At 40.8% G+C, this 17,074-nt stretch overlaps 1 protein-coding gene across 4 annotated transcripts in view; it reads left to right on the top strand.

Moving 5' to 3' along the window:
• GRAMD4 (GRAM domain containing 4) overlaps window positions 1-17,074 on the top strand; it is a 74,654-nt gene that overhangs the window by 26,357 nt on the left and 31,223 nt on the right. For all 4 annotated transcript variants that reach the window (XM_030459252.1, XM_030459247.1, XM_030459267.1 and 1 more), the window contains exon 3: window positions 3,110-3,230. In XM_030459252.1, coding sequence (XP_030315112.1) covers window positions 3,110-3,230 — 121 coding nt within the window. The remainder of the gene's footprint in view (window positions 1-3,109; window positions 3,231-17,074) is intronic.

Genomic DNA, 17,074 nt, shown 5'->3' on the forward strand with positions numbered 1-17,074 from the left:
GAGAGGTCTGCATCTGCTTGGTTAAGAAGTGACTGAGACCTTTTCTGTGGCTGTACAGTGACGGTGTTGGCATTTGGCACACAGAACAAAATCCCAGGGCTTGAGGAGGGCTTAGGGAGGGAAGGCAGAGAACACTCATGTTGGGAGGTGGTGTTATGAAACTCCTGAACTGCAGATGCCTTGAAAAACACTGGAGAATGGGGAGATGTGGTTTTTCAGATCGAGAGCTGCGTGTGGCTTGGAGCAGCAACTCTGAACTCTGATAATGTGTTAGAGGCAATCTGTCGTCATCAGGAATCTCCTTTAACCCATCTGTCTCTGGCTCAACTCTGGCATTTTGCTGGCTTCTTAGCCAAGCCTCTTGCTCACTCTTGACTAATAGCAATTGCCAACATTTTAAGAGGACTCTGGTGTCAAATATCATCAAAGCTAGAGATGCAGAAAGAAAAGCAGAGATGTGTGGAAGCCTGCAAGGCTTTTACTGTGAGTCAGAAGCAAGAAAGGGCATCTGTGCCATGCAGTGTATTTAATCCAGCCGGAGTCCCAGCACTTCCCTCCAGAGGCAGCAGAAAGGAGAAACTTTGAGCCACTTAGCTCTGGAATTACTACAAGATAATTTTTTTGTAAGTTGAGTTGAGTCAGTTATGCTAACTCACAATTTTTCCATCTCAGAAGGCACAGTCAGGGTGTGTCTTCTTAATTTCTGAAGAAGCAAAAGTGGAGCTGATTCTCTAGATGGATTTTTAAAATGCCACTCCTCCCTGTGTGAAATCTTAAGTATGTTCAATGATGCTGAAAAATTGAATATGCTTAGATATCTGTTATGCCCTTTTCTTCTTCCTCTCTTGCCTCCCTGTAGTCTCTGTGCTCCCGTCCCCCCTGGAGCTTGTGGGGTTGGAGACTGGGACTGCTTGGGCAGGGGCCAGGCACTGTCCAAGCATTGGGCTGATCTGCAGGACACATTCCTGATGAGTACAGCATCTTGCTCTTTGTCTTGTACATGATTTTATTTGTTTATCTATTTCTTTATTTTTAAGCAGTGGCACTTTTGCTTTAGACAGCTCTCCGTGAATTTCTGTGTGCCAGGTGCAGAGATTGCCCCTTTGTACCAGATGAGGATATAAAATACAGAAAGCCATGCTTTAATTCCTGCACAGCAATCTGTATTTAAATAGTGCATTTCTTGTGCCTGCCTGCAGAGACTGTTGTAAGGATGCTGCTGTTCCACTTTAGCTACACCATCCTCTTTGGGGCTCTTCAAGTGTCTGGCAAGTGACAACACTGAATCTTGCAGTGTAAATAAATACCACCCAGCTCTAGATAAGAACTCAACACAGAGGTTAATTGCCATCCCATGCTCATCTGAAAACAGACAGCTGTGACTCCTGAGCAGTGGCTGGAGCAGTTGCAAATGGTGTGTCCTCTTGCACTTCTGGCTAAAGGCAGATTTGAAGGGGAAATGTGGAGCAGGGGGAGGAGTGTGGGGAGCTGTGTGGCAGCTCCTTGAGCAAGGACTGCCCTGGGGCCTGTTCGTCTCCACTGCGTCCTAGTTTGTGGGAAGGAGCACAGGGCTGCTGCTAAGCTAAAGGCAACTGCTCCTCACTGGATCCAGCAGCATTGGCAGGGAGGTGTGTGGGTGTGTGTTGCTTTTGGAACTGGAAATAGCCTCTCTGCTGGGCATTGCATTGAGCAAGCACAGGTGGGGAGGTGCTGCCAGGTAAACACCATGCCTACAGAGTTCTAATTTGCCTGTATAGGCAAATTCTGAGACTTAATCTCAGCATCTGTTCATCTCAAGCAAGAAGGCAGATGTTTAATAGGTATCTTCCTGCTGTTTTATCTTAAAAGTGCGAATCATTCCCTACAGTGAAAGTATTTTACTGTCTTGAGAGCTATCGGCACATCTTACCTAGAACATAGAAAATGTCTTTTAATTAACTTTCTTGTAAATTAGTTGAGTTCATATACATATGTAATTTAAGCAGTTATGGTTAAATATATGCAGGCTGACTTCTGAAAGTATTACAGTATTCCTGTAGTTTTCAGGCCTCAAACAAGGGCTGGGGGTATGGTTAGGATAGGTAAATAAATCCCTTTTTGTCTTGATCATTTCTTAGATACAGGCTTCTATAATCTTGCCCTGTGATTTTGAATATAAGATGTTGGAGAATCTTCTGTAATTTTCATTGGCAGATTTTTTGTACCTGGTGGAGACTGCAAACAGTACCTGAATAGCCATTACCTTGGAGATGTCTGCACACCCCCTTATCCTCTGCTCTCTGAAAATACTCGTTCTGTGGGAGAAAGCAAGCATCACCTGCCTTCTGCTGTGTGGGCTTGGGGTTTTTCTTTGCTCACTTTGTGGAGGTGGTGTTTGTCACTGCTCTTCCTAACTATTCAAAGTGCTCTTTAATTCCTGTAGTCTGCAGTATTTCTAGTGCTGATTTTATTGAAGGAGTGCTGGTAGGTCTCTTGAGACACACCATCTCCTGGCTGCCCCCATCTCCTGGCCTGCCAGAGTGAGCTTCTGGGCACCAGCAATGTCCTTCAGAAGTAACTGGGCTGTGCTGGAGGTGGGGGAGCAGGAGGCCCCTTCTTTGCAGAGAGACCATGGCCTTCAGAATTACATTTTCCATAAATGGATATTAAAACATACAATATGTGTTTTCTAATAGCTCAGTAAATATCTAGAAAAATATTACTTTTGCTAGCTTCACAATTTTATAGGTAAAGTGTGTTGCATTGACTGTTCATTTAATGGGAAAAGGAGAGGGGTGGTTTAAATATACCTTTTAAATCAGCAGAAGAAAGGCTAAACAATGATGCAGCAGAGCTGGTCAGAGGGGGAAAAATATTTTTGTTTTCTGTAACTACCTGATATCTGCAGAAGTGCATTCTCTTAAATCTCACATGGGAAATCTGGTGTGCGTTTGTTATCTTTCACTCATTTATTTTGGTAATTTAATGTTGAATTAAAGATACATAGAATTGTTGATACCTGCATGTTTCTTATGTGGCTGTTCCTTTACTGACCCAGAAGTAAGTCAGTGTATTTAAATGACAAAAAAATGTGCTTCTGACTTGTCAGTGTGTTCTGGCTTTCTTATAGGCTGGTCCAGGGACCATCGTTATGGCTTCAGGAGTTCAGGATTTTAACAGAACGGAGTCTGACAGACTGAATGAGATCAAAGGTCACCTGGAAATAGCCTTACTGGAAAAACATTTTTTACGTAAGTATAAAGCCAGTGCTGTGTGGAAGACAATGAATTATGCTTGCTGAAATAAGGCTTCTCTAAACTGTAAAAGATTGGCATCAGAATTTTGGGTGTGCTGATGTGCACATAGTGTGTGGGCTGGTGGTTCCCAAGGAGTAACTTAAAAACATTCCCAGGGCTTCTGGGTCACTTGGATTAATTTTTTCCTCATTTAATTCCTCATAACTTATCTCACTACATGACAAAAGCTGTTTAGTTGGTCTTGATGTTGACACCTGCAAGTTATCTTAGAATTAACTCAGCCTTAATGTGGTTGCAATAGGTGTTTTTCTCAAGTAGTGATTGTAAGAAGAAATTTGTGAAGGAGCAATCAATGCATTTCCTTGGTAGCTGTTTCCAGAAATGCATCTTAAAACATATGACTTAAAAATTTATGAATTACTGGTAAGTCATTTAAGAAATAATAAGAATATCTGTAGTTAGATAACAACATTCCAAATATTACTTGTTCAGGTTTATTTGTATGAGTGTGTGTGTATTGATGAGACAAAATTGCCATTCATGGTTACAGGCACCCCTAAGATGTTTGGGATTTTATCTTAGTAGATCTGAACTGTTGACTTGTAAGACCTGATAGTTAAGACCAGAAAAAAGGAAGACAAGTGTTCCTTTAACTCGGTAGAAGTAGAGATCTCTGTAATAAATAAAGAAGAATTCTTGCTCAGTTATTTTCCAGAATGGTAATTTTAATAGATTATTTTTTAACTTAAGCACATGAGGGGTTTTTTGTGTTCAAAGTTTGTCAGATATTTTCTAAGAGGTAGAAATAACAAGGGTATAGAGTCTGTTAAATTTGTAGACTATAATCTAACAACAAGACTTGTGTTTTATCTTCAGCCTATTTTCAAGGATCTGGAATTAAGTTTTTGTGACTTGTTTACAATTTGGCAATATTTTTTTTTATAGTTTTCCTCATGTGTAAGAGAGGGAGGTCTGATAAAGGAGACAGGGCAAGAATTTATAGTGAGCTGCTATCAGCTTCCACTGATACCTTGAAGAGGTGTCATCATTGGAGTATCAAGCAGAAACAAAGTTCTGTTTGACTTGTCATGTTGGTTTCAGTGATTGATTTGATAATTGTACAGTACAGAGTTACCACATACTCCTTCCATTCCTAAAGACATATTGCTTAAGCTCCTGCTTTCAATTTTTTTTTTAAACTAGATGAGAGACCTGTGATTTCCTGATGTAATCTGATATGTAACAGAAACTGCAGAGCTTCCCAGAAATTATTTCTGATTTGAGCTGGGACATGGTTTTTGCTGTGAAAACATGCTGTGGTTCCCAAATGCTTCCATGGCTAAAGAATCCATTCTCAGTCCTTAGTATGTGCTTGCAGTAATTATGGAGGGAACACATTTTTGTGGATATTTTTAGTCTTCAGGTTTTTTGCTGCAGTTTGGAAACCCTCTAATCAACTATGTTACCATTTTCAGCTAAATCATTTCCTCTGCACAGTCCTTCATAGCAGACTCCAAGGTAAAGGATAATGAAGCTCACCCTTGTGTGTAAACTTTGAGCACATGGTTTGGAGGTTCAAGCCAATGGGGTAGTTGAGTGGAGTGGGGTGGGTTGGTTCTGGGTGTCTCCAGCCCTCAGTGCTGAGTCAGGAGCTAGTGGCCAGAACCTGAGTTTTTCTGTAGATGCAATTACAGAGTTGTCCTGGCAAATTGATTCAAACTTGGTATGTGTAAACAAGAGAGACAATGATAAACAGGTAGAGAAATAAGCACAGTAAAGCTTATCCCGTATTTCTCTACATCCCATTCAGAATTTTGGGCTGCTATATGTAACTATATTTGTCAGTTGGAATGAAATAGGAGATCACTTTTCAAATATGTTTCCTGTATTCTGCCATTCCTCCTTTTCTTTGAGTTAATGTTGGGTTTGTGTTTTGGTTTGGTTTTTTAATAGTAGAAATACTTTGTTATTTTTTCTTCCCAAAAATGAACTGACAGTGAGCAGAAAAAGATTCTCAAAATGTGCAGTTAGTCTTAAATTTGTCCTTGGAAGAAAGCTTGATCATTACTTTTTAAAAAAATCCTATTGCTGCAGTGTTTTTAAGAAGGCTAGTCACTCAGCTGTGTTTGCATACTATTTCTAATTATGGAATTCCTTGAGGACACCTTGCTATAGCTGTATTTTTACATAAACTGTTTGCTGCTTCCTCTTAATACCATTTCCTCCAGCTAGGTGTACAAAAATCAAAGAAGCTGCTAGTATGAGGGGAAAAATTTTAAGTTCCATGGATTTGCTTTTTAAAGTGTTGGGTTTGTATATGTTATCAGCCTGATGATACAACTTGAATTTTTCTTCTTTTATACCTAGTATTTGTATAGGTGTGTTATTAGCCAGGAGGTTTAAAGAGAAGAATTTTCCTCCTAGCTATATATTGTGTATAATGTACACATGCTCAACACAGATACAGGTTAGTGTGGGTTTGCAGTTGCAAGTTTCTGACAAGAGGAAGAACAAACTGCAAGTTCTCTGAATTTCTTTCAGCCATTAGTAGGCACAAGTAAATGGTGCAGTTTGGCTCAGTGGGGTTTTCCATGTGTCATGGTTTAGTGCTGAGCTGGCAATTAACCAAATGACAGATCTTCTCTATTAATTCATCTCCCTGATAAAGAAAGGAGACAGAATAAGGGATAGAGACCTAGGGGTTGGAAACTAAGCTACACAGCTGTAATGAAACAGTAATAAAAAAGGAAAAAAGTATTAAATATATACAAACATACAGAAAAATGATAACATGTTCCTTCCCCTTTTCTCTCTGGAAACACTCACGTCTCCACTGAGGCTGCAGGGCAGCCCTGGGAAAGTCCAGGCTGAACTCCTGGAGTCAGCAGCAGTCAGGAGCTGGAGGAAGAGACACACAGATTCAGGTTGGCACAGATTCAGACCACAGGCAGACAAACAGATGGAATCCTCCCAGGATGCCAAAGCAAACAGCAACAGGCGAAGAAGGGCCAGAGAGAAGGGTCTTGACCCTCATGATTCCTCAAATTTGTATTGAGTATGACAAATATGGGATGAAATACTCTGGTCAATTTTGGGCACCTGTCTTGTCTGCTCCTCCCTAAAGGAGGGTTGCAGGTGTGACCGCTTTACTCTCCTTGTCGAGCATAAGATGTTCCTCAGAACTGAGCAGTGGCCTTGGTTCTGCATACCATTCTCTACCTATAACTATAAACATTGAGCATTATGCATCCTAGAAGCAGACACTGACTGAAACTTGCTGATAGTTTCAGCAAGTACAGCTACTTATGAGAGACTGACCTGAAGTAAGCAAAATTACAAGGCAGAAAATTCACTCTATCCTGGCACAAACCAGGACTCAGTGAAACATCCTAAACATAACTATAGCCTCTACAGGCTGCAGAGGAAAGCTGGGGCAAATAGTTATTGGAAACAAGCAGTTGTCTGTAAAGGGAAAGCATCTAAGATGCCACATGAGTCTCTTCTTTAGGAAAGAGTTAATCTAAATATCTGGGGAAATGTTGATGGACAGGAATTGCTTAGTGTGTTGCATAGCTGTAAATGCAATAAAATATGATGAAATGTGAGGGGTTTAAGCTGCAAACTGAGAGGAGGATGAGGCATGCGGAGGAAGGGATCTTGGATAATGATGCATAGAGCAAGGGAAAGATCATGTGATTCTTTCAGCCAAAATGGCTAAATTTGCTTTTCCTGTGTGGGAATGGTCTTAACCTCAGTAATCTAATGGCTTCTCCTGAGCTGTAGTATGGGAATGCTGAAAATGTGTGTGTTGGGTCTGGTCAGTCTGGTATCAGGGTGGGTTCCTGCAGAGCAAGGCTCCAAGGCCTGCTGAATGAAAAGTGCAGAGAGCTAAGTTTGCTGAACCTCTAAATACATCTCAATGGAAAAAAAGTCACCATCAGGATAATCAATTTCTAATGGACTTTGTATATTACAATAACCTTATTTTCAATACACAGCAACACTATCTTGGTACCAAATGAGGGTTCAGATTGGGAGGACTACTGAACTGAGGCAATTAGATCAATGTGCAAAGGTCAGTAGTGGTATTAGTGGTTCCATTTCAAAACCTTGGTTTATCGAACAAGAAATAAAAACATGCTTGCTGCTCTTGCATTTGGAAGACAAAACAACAGGCAGTGTCTTTCTGAGTTTGCACTTCACTGAGATAAGCATTCTGCTTTTCTTCATGTGCCTTTCTGTACCTGCTTATGCAGGGCAGTATTGCTGATCCCAGCACTCTGGTTCCTGTGCTACAAGGTGCTTTGTAAGCACACGTGCATCCTGTGACACACATGAAGTATTAGCTAATTCTTACTCAAAGATGTTTAGCCTTCTGCAATGGTAATTTTAGCAGCTCAGGGAAGAGGAGGTGGTGGTAGCAGCAGCTAAGAGTAAACAAAACAGGTGACTGTTAAAAGAAGAGGCTTAATCATGAATCAGCAAATTGAAGAAATGCCACATGAGGATGAAAAGCTTGAGGAGGAAATAAAGTCCAGTCCCACAAGGGTTTTGAATTCCATTCTGTATGGCAGGCTGTGGCAGAAAGTCTCTAGGGACTTAAAGAAATGCTGGTTGCCATTGCAGTTTTCATACCATCCTTACAACAGAAGTTGGTGGTGTTATTCTTTCCCATTGAAATTTCTGCTTCCCTACACTACTCATTCTCATGTGCCTTTTTAAACCTTTTGTATGACTTAACTCCACAGTATTGCCTCTGGCTTTTGATTTTTGGTATAAATGACCTAATGGTTCTAAGAAGAGTGCCTAGCAGAACATAGACCTCATCAACATAGATCTCTAGAAAACCATATGTGGTCCTGGGGCAGATCTAGAATGTCACAAAGTGGTAAACCTTAGAGATGAAGTGCATGGTGATGGTTGTGACCAGCAGAAGACCTGTACTACAAAGTCCTATTCTGTACACAAATGCTAATACCTCCTTGAACAGCCAAGGGAGCCCAGCACCGCAACATGGGCTCCTAAAGCATGCTGATGCTGCTGAGCACCACGGCTGCTGTGGCAGTGGAACTTATCCTGGGCTCCTCCCACCCTGTACTCCTTCCCCTAAACCTCCCATCTTTCAGCTTAAGATCCTGGACTCCCATTTACTAACATGGTGTTCCTGGGAGGTCTGCATGCATTCTTCACCCCTGTGGAGTTCCTCTGATGAGGATGGTGGTTTGCATATGGTGACTGGTGGGGAATCTTCTTTTAATGTTTCCCTGGGCACCTGGAGAAACCACAGGAAAAATACGTGAGTCCAGGCTTTACTGCAGAGCTGTCTGTTCACCAGAGCTGCTCTCACTTGCTTCGTGCTAACAAAAGGGACAGGCATTTCTTCAGAAGTTTATCTTGGTCTGACATGACTGAGATGCTTCTCATAAAACTAGGCAAAACTTATTAAAAGGCATAGGAAAATTTTTGCGTGTACCCAGAGATGGTTACATGATGTACCATCATGGAAGAAATCATGAGCAGCTTAAAGCACCCTGCCTGGGGGTTAGGAGGCCTTGGTACATATGAAGCAGAATTCACACCCCCATTTCACATCTGCAAGGGCAGAGAAGAGACTGATGGGGTGGGTTGTGCTCTTGTTTACTCTCAGCTTGGCCTTCAAGCTCAGCCCTGGTGAGGCCACACCTTGAGTCCTTTGTCCAGTTCTGGGCCCCCCAGTTCAGGAAGGATATCGAGGTCCTGGAGCAGGTCCAAAGGAGGGCAACCAGGCTGGTGAAGGGACTCGAGCACAGACCCTATGAGGAGAGGCTGAGAGAGCTGGGGTTGTTGAGCCTAAAGAAGAGGCGGCTCAGAGGAGACCTCATCGCTCTCTACAACTACCTGAAAGGAGGGTGTAGCCAGGTGGGGGTTGGTCTCTTTTGCCAAATGACTTTCAACAAGACAAGAGGGCATGGACTTAAGTTGTGCCAGGGGAAGTTTAGGTTGGATATTAGAAAGAATTTCTTTACGGAAAGAGTGATCCGTCATTGGAATGGGCTGCCCAGTGAAGTGGTGGATTCTCCGTCCCTGGAGATATTTAAAAAGAGACTGGATGTGGCACTCAGTGCCATGGTCTAGCAACCGCAGCGGTGGTTCAAGGGTTGGACTTGATGATCTCTGAGGTCCCTTCCAACCCAGCCAATTCTATGATTCTATGATTCTATGATTCAAGAGCATGAGCTTCCCAAGGCTGTAGGAAAGGGAAAGGGTAAGGGTGTGACTCCAGCCCAGTGTGGCAGCAGGATGGAGTCCTGGGTTGCTCCTTATTCCTGGCCCAGCTTTTGCAATCTGCCTTTATTGCTGAATGCAGGGCATCAGTTGTGATGGCATGAAGATTCCATAACTGGAAGGCCCAACCCAGGGGATCACGTGCTGTCATGATGCTTTTTCTTGAGGCTGATTGTTGAAAATGCAGTTCTGCACTGGCAGACATACATTGTTTTAGCTCTGGTGTCACCTACACACTGTGTTATGTAGGTGGGGTGTGCTCCTTCTCTGCCTTTTCTGCATGTTCAACTTAGCTTCATGAATTGCAGTCAGTGTGAAAGCTCAGACAAGGCAATGGTCACCACTGCTGTGCCTGTCCCTTTTGTGTAACTGGGCCAGAGATTTTGGGGCACCCATTTGGAGCCTGCCCTTCACAAAAGACTTGGAAGAGTCTGCTGCTGTTTCCCAGCCAGATGTTATTTCAGTGTGTATAGTCTGTTTCACATCTATGAAAATAGTTCCTGCAATAATGACAAAAATTTTGCATCTCCCTTCATTTGAAATGTGTTCTTTAGCTCGTCTGGAATTTTTGAACTCCAAAGTTTCTGAAAATGCAAAGAGCAGCAGTACTTTTCCTGACATTTAAAGTGGCAAAAGTGTATCTAGCAATAGAAAACTTTCTGCTTGATGATTTGAGAAGGGAATCTGTCTCAGTAGGGCACTGACTTCTAAGATAGTCTGGAGATTTTCGGGTAGCTTAATTTAAAGTCATTCCATAATGAAGTGGAAATAATGGTCTGTTGTAACACAATAAAGCTCCACTGAAAACACTGTATGTAAATATAAAGTTACTAATTGGTTGTTAGTATAAATGTTTTCTATGTAACATAGCATTTCTTTCTAACTTCACCCACTTGAGGTGGCCTATAACAGGAGAGGTGAGAGAGGAGACTAGACCAGCTTGCCTTGTCAGATACAGTGTGCTTCCTAAATCTATCTCCCTCATCACAAAAAATAGAATATGTCACATGAGATTCTGCTGTTGAGGTCAGCAAAATAGTACCAGAGGAATGTTAATTGCTCTGAGAAGCAGGATAATGGTTCAGATTCAGCTTTCCCTCCACTGCCTGTATATCAGGGTTGACTGATATCCCATCTGCATAGAGAGAGCCCACACTCTCCCCTGCCCTGTAGGCACATGCAGAGAGTCTCAAAAATTGGTCCTCAGAAGCTATGCTTGCTTTAAGTGCTGGAGCAGTTGTTCTGCCTTTAAAAAAACAAAGAGAAACACAACAGAATAATGGAAACAAAAAAGTAAAAAGAAGGATTGTGCCTACCAAACCTGTGTTACGGGATTTTTTCAGGCAAACCAGCACGACGGATTGCTGTAGTTCAGCCTGGAGAAGGGACTCCGGGGAGACCAGAGACTTCTAGTACCTGAGGGGGCTACAGGAAAGCTGTGGAGGGACGTTTTACAAGGTCATGTAGTGACAGGATAAAGGGTAATAGTTTCAAGCTGAACGAGGGTAGATTTCAATTGGATATTAGAAAAAATTCTTTCCTGTGAGGGTGATGAGAAGCTGCAACAGGTTAACCAGGGAAGTTGTGGATGCCCCATCCCTGGAAGTGCTAAAGGCCAGGTTAGATGGGGCTTGGAGCAACCTGGTCCAGTGGGAGGTTGGAACTAAATTATCTTTAAGGTCTCTTCTAACCCAAACTATTCTGTTTTATTACAATCTTATCTAAAAAGATTTCTGGACTTCAAGACAAAAGAATGTGGATTCCTCCCTTACCAGCAAAGAATGTGAGGACATCAGCTGCTAAAAAACAGTGTGAAGAACTCTTGCTTAAATTATAGTCAGTTTATAGTGTTGTACTGAATCTTGGTCGTAGTATCAATTGTTGTTCACTAGCAAGGAATTTCTAAAGTCAACCAGCTAATGTGACAGTGAGACTGCATCTCCCACCCTCTTTCCACTGTTACTGCTGTCTCTTTGCTGGAATGACAGCTTTTGAAGAGTTAAAAAGAACACGAAGGCTGATAAATAATTGGAAGTGACCACCTAACCACACAAGACAAAGGGTTAGACAGCCTGGAGTTTGGGGCTTGAGAATCATGTTCTTATGGTTGTCCTTAAAATGCTAAGGGTATTCCTCTTTGTGTTTCCCAAGTCAAGTGCAAAAGTCCAGGCAAGAACTTAAGAGCTGTCTTGAAAAAGAAAGGACAGACAATAAAGTGGAACCTCTAGAGTGCTGGCTTAGACAAGCCCTTTTCTTTCCCCAGTGTCTGGTATGCAAAGTGGTAGAATGTCTTGCAATATCTGCAATCAAAGGCTAATATTTTATGTCAAGTCTTTTTGATAGATTTATGGTAAGTCTTGGACAGTCTCTGTGGTTCTCACTAGTGCAAAGGACATAAACCCTGGGGAAGAAGAGTGAGGGGTCAGAACAACAGGTAACAAGTACTTACTACACAATTAAGCTGTATCAAATTATAGGTATGAATTGTGAACTTGACTCTAGAGGGGGAACATGAATTACAAAATAACTGTAAACACTCAAAAAACAGGCTAGGGATTTCTATTGTGGTTTCTTTGTCCATCACTGCTTGTTGGCCAGAAAATGTTCTGTCTTTGCTTTATCAGAGGTTTTGTAGCTGTTCCATGTGCATGCACTGACATTTGCTGCTGATGCCTAAGATGAAAAGGTCTTTAGTGTCTATGATGATAGCAACAGGCATGTTTTCAGTCTCCTGATATTTTGTTAGTAATGTCATATAGTTAGTTTACTTAGGACAGACTTAAAATAAGAGCTTTCTGTCAGAGCAAGGGTAAGAGCTGTCTGCGCTGGAGATAACTTCTAATGTCTGGCTTTGCAGTGCTTCTGGGGAGATGGTGTGTGGTTGGGATTTAGTGCATTTAGTAATGTTCAAAGGATTGTAGGGAGATACGCCATAATTAACACAGACGTAGAAGAGTTATTTCTGTCTTGTTAAGTACTGGTGTTTCCCCATGCAAATATGACAGTGCACGTATGCTTTTTAGCACTTCCAGTTTTTAGCTCCGTCTCCTCAGATTTAACACTAAACTGAAACTAGCTAGAAAACAGTGGTTTGCAGTCTCTAGCTATCTTCTTGAAGGTTGTTTTTGGGGTTCTTTGGTCACTTTGTTCCAGGGCAGGATTTTGCAGCATACCTGCAGGCCCTCAAAGGAATGCTGTTACGTAAAACAGCAGCTAGGAGAGTCCCTAATCTACCTCCAATCCCTGTATTAAGGGAAACATCCGCTTTACTGCACATGCAGCATTGAACTAGAAATCCAGCCTGCTGCCCTGCTTTCTCAGTCTGATGTATCATCCTTCTTTTTAAAAACTACTTAGATTCTGTTAATTTTCAGCTGAAATAAATGCTTTGGTATTTAAGAGCTTTTTATAAAAACAGTTCTTACAAGCTTCTGTATTTTGGGGAACAAACTGAAATTTTTCAGTTGTTCTAGTACCTGGTGCCATGTGATGATGCAGTGAAATGCTGGATAGCTTGTCTTTTAACAACTACATGGTTTCAGCTAAACATTTTTAATTGTTAAGTCTTAAAGTATAAATTAACAAATCCCTGTAAGTGTGGGTATGATAGTTGTGTTACTGGTAATATGAAGATAAAATTATGTAGGAAACCTGAAATGGTTAAATTTTTTTGGTAGATTGAGAGATGCATCGCTGAATCATGGCCTCTCTTTTGGCATCAACTCTCCTAGGGTTTGCAGTTCTGTAATATGCAAGTTGATGTAGTTGAAACACTGTTGTTGCATTTTCTCATGTTTTTCTCATTTTTAAAAGTGCAGTGTTGTCCAGATATTGTCCTGCTTTTCTACACAAGTTGACTTTGGAGAGATTTTAAAGCATTTTTTCAGGGCCACGCCTGCTGACACAATCTAAGGAGTTTTCCAGTCTGGAGGTATATAGATTGTGACTGTTAGTTTGTAGTATTTGGTAATATACAAGGACACAGAGGCTTTTATATTCTTGAATTTCTCTGCTTTATTGCACATTGCTACCAATACCACAAAAATTACAACTAGCAACCATACCTATGATTGATAAGGCAAATTTGTGTATGGTTGGGAAAAATTATGTATATGGCTGCTTCAAATTATTGGCAGCAATCAACAGAATGGCAGCAACAAGGAAGTTACTATTATAGATTTCTATAAATTTATCACTAGCAAAGCATACTTACCAATAATATAGCAGGAGAAGTAATTGTGACAATTACTTATATGCAAATTTCCATATTTTTGTAATAATACTAGTATCAAGCTTACTGAAGAGATCTGAGAACGTGTCAAACCATTCCAGAGGGGAGGAAAAACCAAATCCTCTGCAGCAAGACTCCATGATCTCTTAGAAAGTTTGTTTGTAGAATTCAACCTATTTAGGAAAGGAAGGGTATGTGCAGCACAGTAATTCTTAGAGAGAAGCTCCGCTTGGGGTAAAAATTTAGTAATTGTATATCATAGAGAAATAAGGATGTATAAACATCACTTCAAGTAGTAAATAGGTGGTGTTGATTTTGATTTTTCAGCTGGAATAACCAATAGATGTTGATATTTTTTCACAGATCGGTTTCCATTTTTCCAGACTGTTTTCCTGTTTGTGCAGATAGAACAGCCAATGCCAGTTGCTAATTCTTCGTTTCTCAAAATGTTTTTCTCTTTCTCCAGACTGTTTCTCACCTTTTCAGATGATAAGTTGCTGCTACAGTCTCTTAGTTTTTGCAGTTATCAAAGGTATCTCACTATGTCTCTGCTTTCTAGGTACCCAGCTGTGTATTTCAAAGAGGCCAGATGTAGTTCTTGGGGGTGATTCTAGTTCCCAAGCCTAGTTCCCAGACTTTCACATTTTCTCTGTCAGAGTTCAGCAGATGTTTTTTTTCTGTTAAGGAATTTTTCGCTTCTAACCAGATTGCCTTTATGGCTGCTCACATCACCTGCATGTATGGTTAAGACACTCACTGAGCCAGTTGTAATATTTTAATGTTTCTTGCCCAGTAGGAGATAGGGAGCTGAGACTGATGTGCTTGGGAGGAAATTAAATTAATTTAATTTGATGTGCTTGGGAGGAAAATTATGGAAGCTGATTAATCTTTGACCTGTAGCTTGACCTGTTCTGTTTTACCTTTTTGTGCGTTTGTGTGTAGAGGGGGAAGGATGTTTAAATTGTGATTGTCTGCAGATGAAATCCAACCAGCACTCCATTCTCATTCTGAAGGATAATAACCTGTAAAGCTCTGTAGTAGATACCATGGTAAATAAAACATGGTGACAGGTGTCTTGACATGTCCCAAGGATCCATGACCTCTGCTCTTTGCAACCAACTTAACAATTCTGCAGGAGGAGCCCTCAGGAATAGAGTAATGTCCTCTAAGTTCAGTTCAACTTGTCCCAATTGTAGATTTAAATTTTTTATGTTATTTTCACTCTGTGGTTTCTGTTGCTTAGCGAATGTAAAGCAGCATTTAACTAAGCAAACACAGAGGTTTTACAATACCACACTGCTGCCAAAGTAGCAACAAACACTGCTTTAAAGAGTTGGAGGGGTCCGAGCAGTCAAAGTAGGGATGGATTTAAATTGCATTCATGTACTTGAACTGAAAGTTAGGAAATACTATGAAATATGAAGCTGTGACAATCCTTAATGATGAGATATATTTTTTTTATAGTTCTACGTTGTTTGTTGTATACCTTTTAACTCTGCCTCTTTGCATACAGGAATTCTACATCTCTGGCACTGCCTGTCCTCCTGGTCAAGTTTCAGGGAGGGTTGTTTTTGTCTTACTAGAACATGATGTATCCCAGTCAGAACAGCTGAAATTAAGAAAGCTGGAACATCCAAGTAGATTTTCAAGGGCATTGAGGTTAATTTACACTAGTTGTGGCTTGCTTATGTACACAAAATGCATAATCACTTCCTTTTTAAAAAAAAAAAAAGTGCTTAATGAACAACTTTTTCCCTTTAATGGTCTTGAAAAGATAATGTCCCTATCAATCTTTGGAACTTTTTGTGATATCTTCATGATATTGCGCAAGCTCCAGTGCATTTGAAGCGCAACAGATGTTTCCCCTCGGCCCTGTGCGTGCTCTTGTTCTGGAACAAGGCGAGCCCTTGAAAGTAGGGTAAGCTAATTATAAACAGTTTTCTTGTTGGGTTTAAAATTCCTTGTGGACACATGATTAGGAGCAGCTTGATTATAGGAATGCCCTGACGTCCTTTCCATTTAGTTACAGGAGAGACAATACCTGCTGCAACAGTGGAAGTTCCCTACCCTGCCCTCAGGAATAAATTTCAGTCTTACTTGCTGGAGGATAACTTTGTTTCTGTGATCCAAATTTTCTTCTTGGGATCAATCTTGCATCAGTGGCAAGGTGGCAGCACTCCTTTCAGTTTAGTGGAGCTGAAGTTGTAGCCTCATGCTGGAAGCTGTCGTGTTGTACTGTCCTTTTAGTTGGTGCATCTCTTTCCCATGTCTCCTAATTCTGTGCTTTAAACCTCTTAGTCCTGCAGGAATACAGAAAATCTACAACCACATACTTTGCACAGTGACTGGAGGAACTTCCTGAGGCTCTCCTTGAGAGAGGGGAGAGCTGACCAGTTCTTCCCAGTGTTTCATTAGAGCTTGGGACCTTCTCCAAACACATAAGGATTGGTGTTGGTGTTAGAGAAGCTTGGAGGCCAAAATTATCCAATTACCAAAGATTTACAGGGCAGTATGTGAAAACAAACAGATGATGTTGCTGGAGGATAGAAAATAATCTATGATTCTTGTAAAGTGATGTAAGGTCTGAATCCCTGTGTCTGTGTTGATAGTGGGATTAGCAAGTATTTCCTGTTCTGGTTTGCTTTAAGCTTTTAATACACCTGGTGTTCTACTAATTATTCTTGAGACTGAGCCTAAAAACTAACCCAGAAACCAAAATGTAATTTTTTTGTTCAATAAGACAAAAAAATATTTCTAGTTGTCTTTTTGTCATGTCTGTTTAGTACCTATCTGGGAAAAGTGATCAGTGATAGTGACTCTTTTATAGTTCTAGAGTAAAAGAAGGTAAATGAACATGGATGCTGCCATTTATTAAAAAGCAAGGTTAATTTGCCATAAAGAAAGTTGTCCGAATAGTTGATACTAAATTCTCATGAAGACAGTTGTGAGAGTGTGTATATGTGTTTGCATAAATAAACATGTGTATGTATGCATATTAATTCATATATAAATTATTGTAGATGTAACAGGCACATTGTAACCTCAGAAAAGGTTAAAAATCTGAACTTAATTCCTTGTCTTATAACCCCCTCTTAAAACTATAAGATACTCAAGTCTGTACTGTGGCCATCTGACTTAGATAAAAATACAGGGGTGTCAGAAATTTATGGAAAGAGAGTGATATGACATCGCATTACTTTATGTGAGTATATGGTGTTTTGGATTTTTTTACTCATAGACATGGGGGAAGAAAAGAGATTCTTTTGTTTTTGTTATGAACACTGGATTTAGCAATAGACAGCCTTTCCTGCTGATTATTTATTTGAGGAGTGAAAGGTATGTC

This window comes from Calypte anna, chromosome 1, assembly GCF_003957555.1.
Source record: "Calypte anna isolate BGI_N300 chromosome 1, bCalAnn1_v1.p, whole genome shotgun sequence".
Classification (NCBI taxonomy): Eukaryota; Metazoa; Chordata; class Aves; order Apodiformes; family Trochilidae; genus Calypte; species Calypte anna.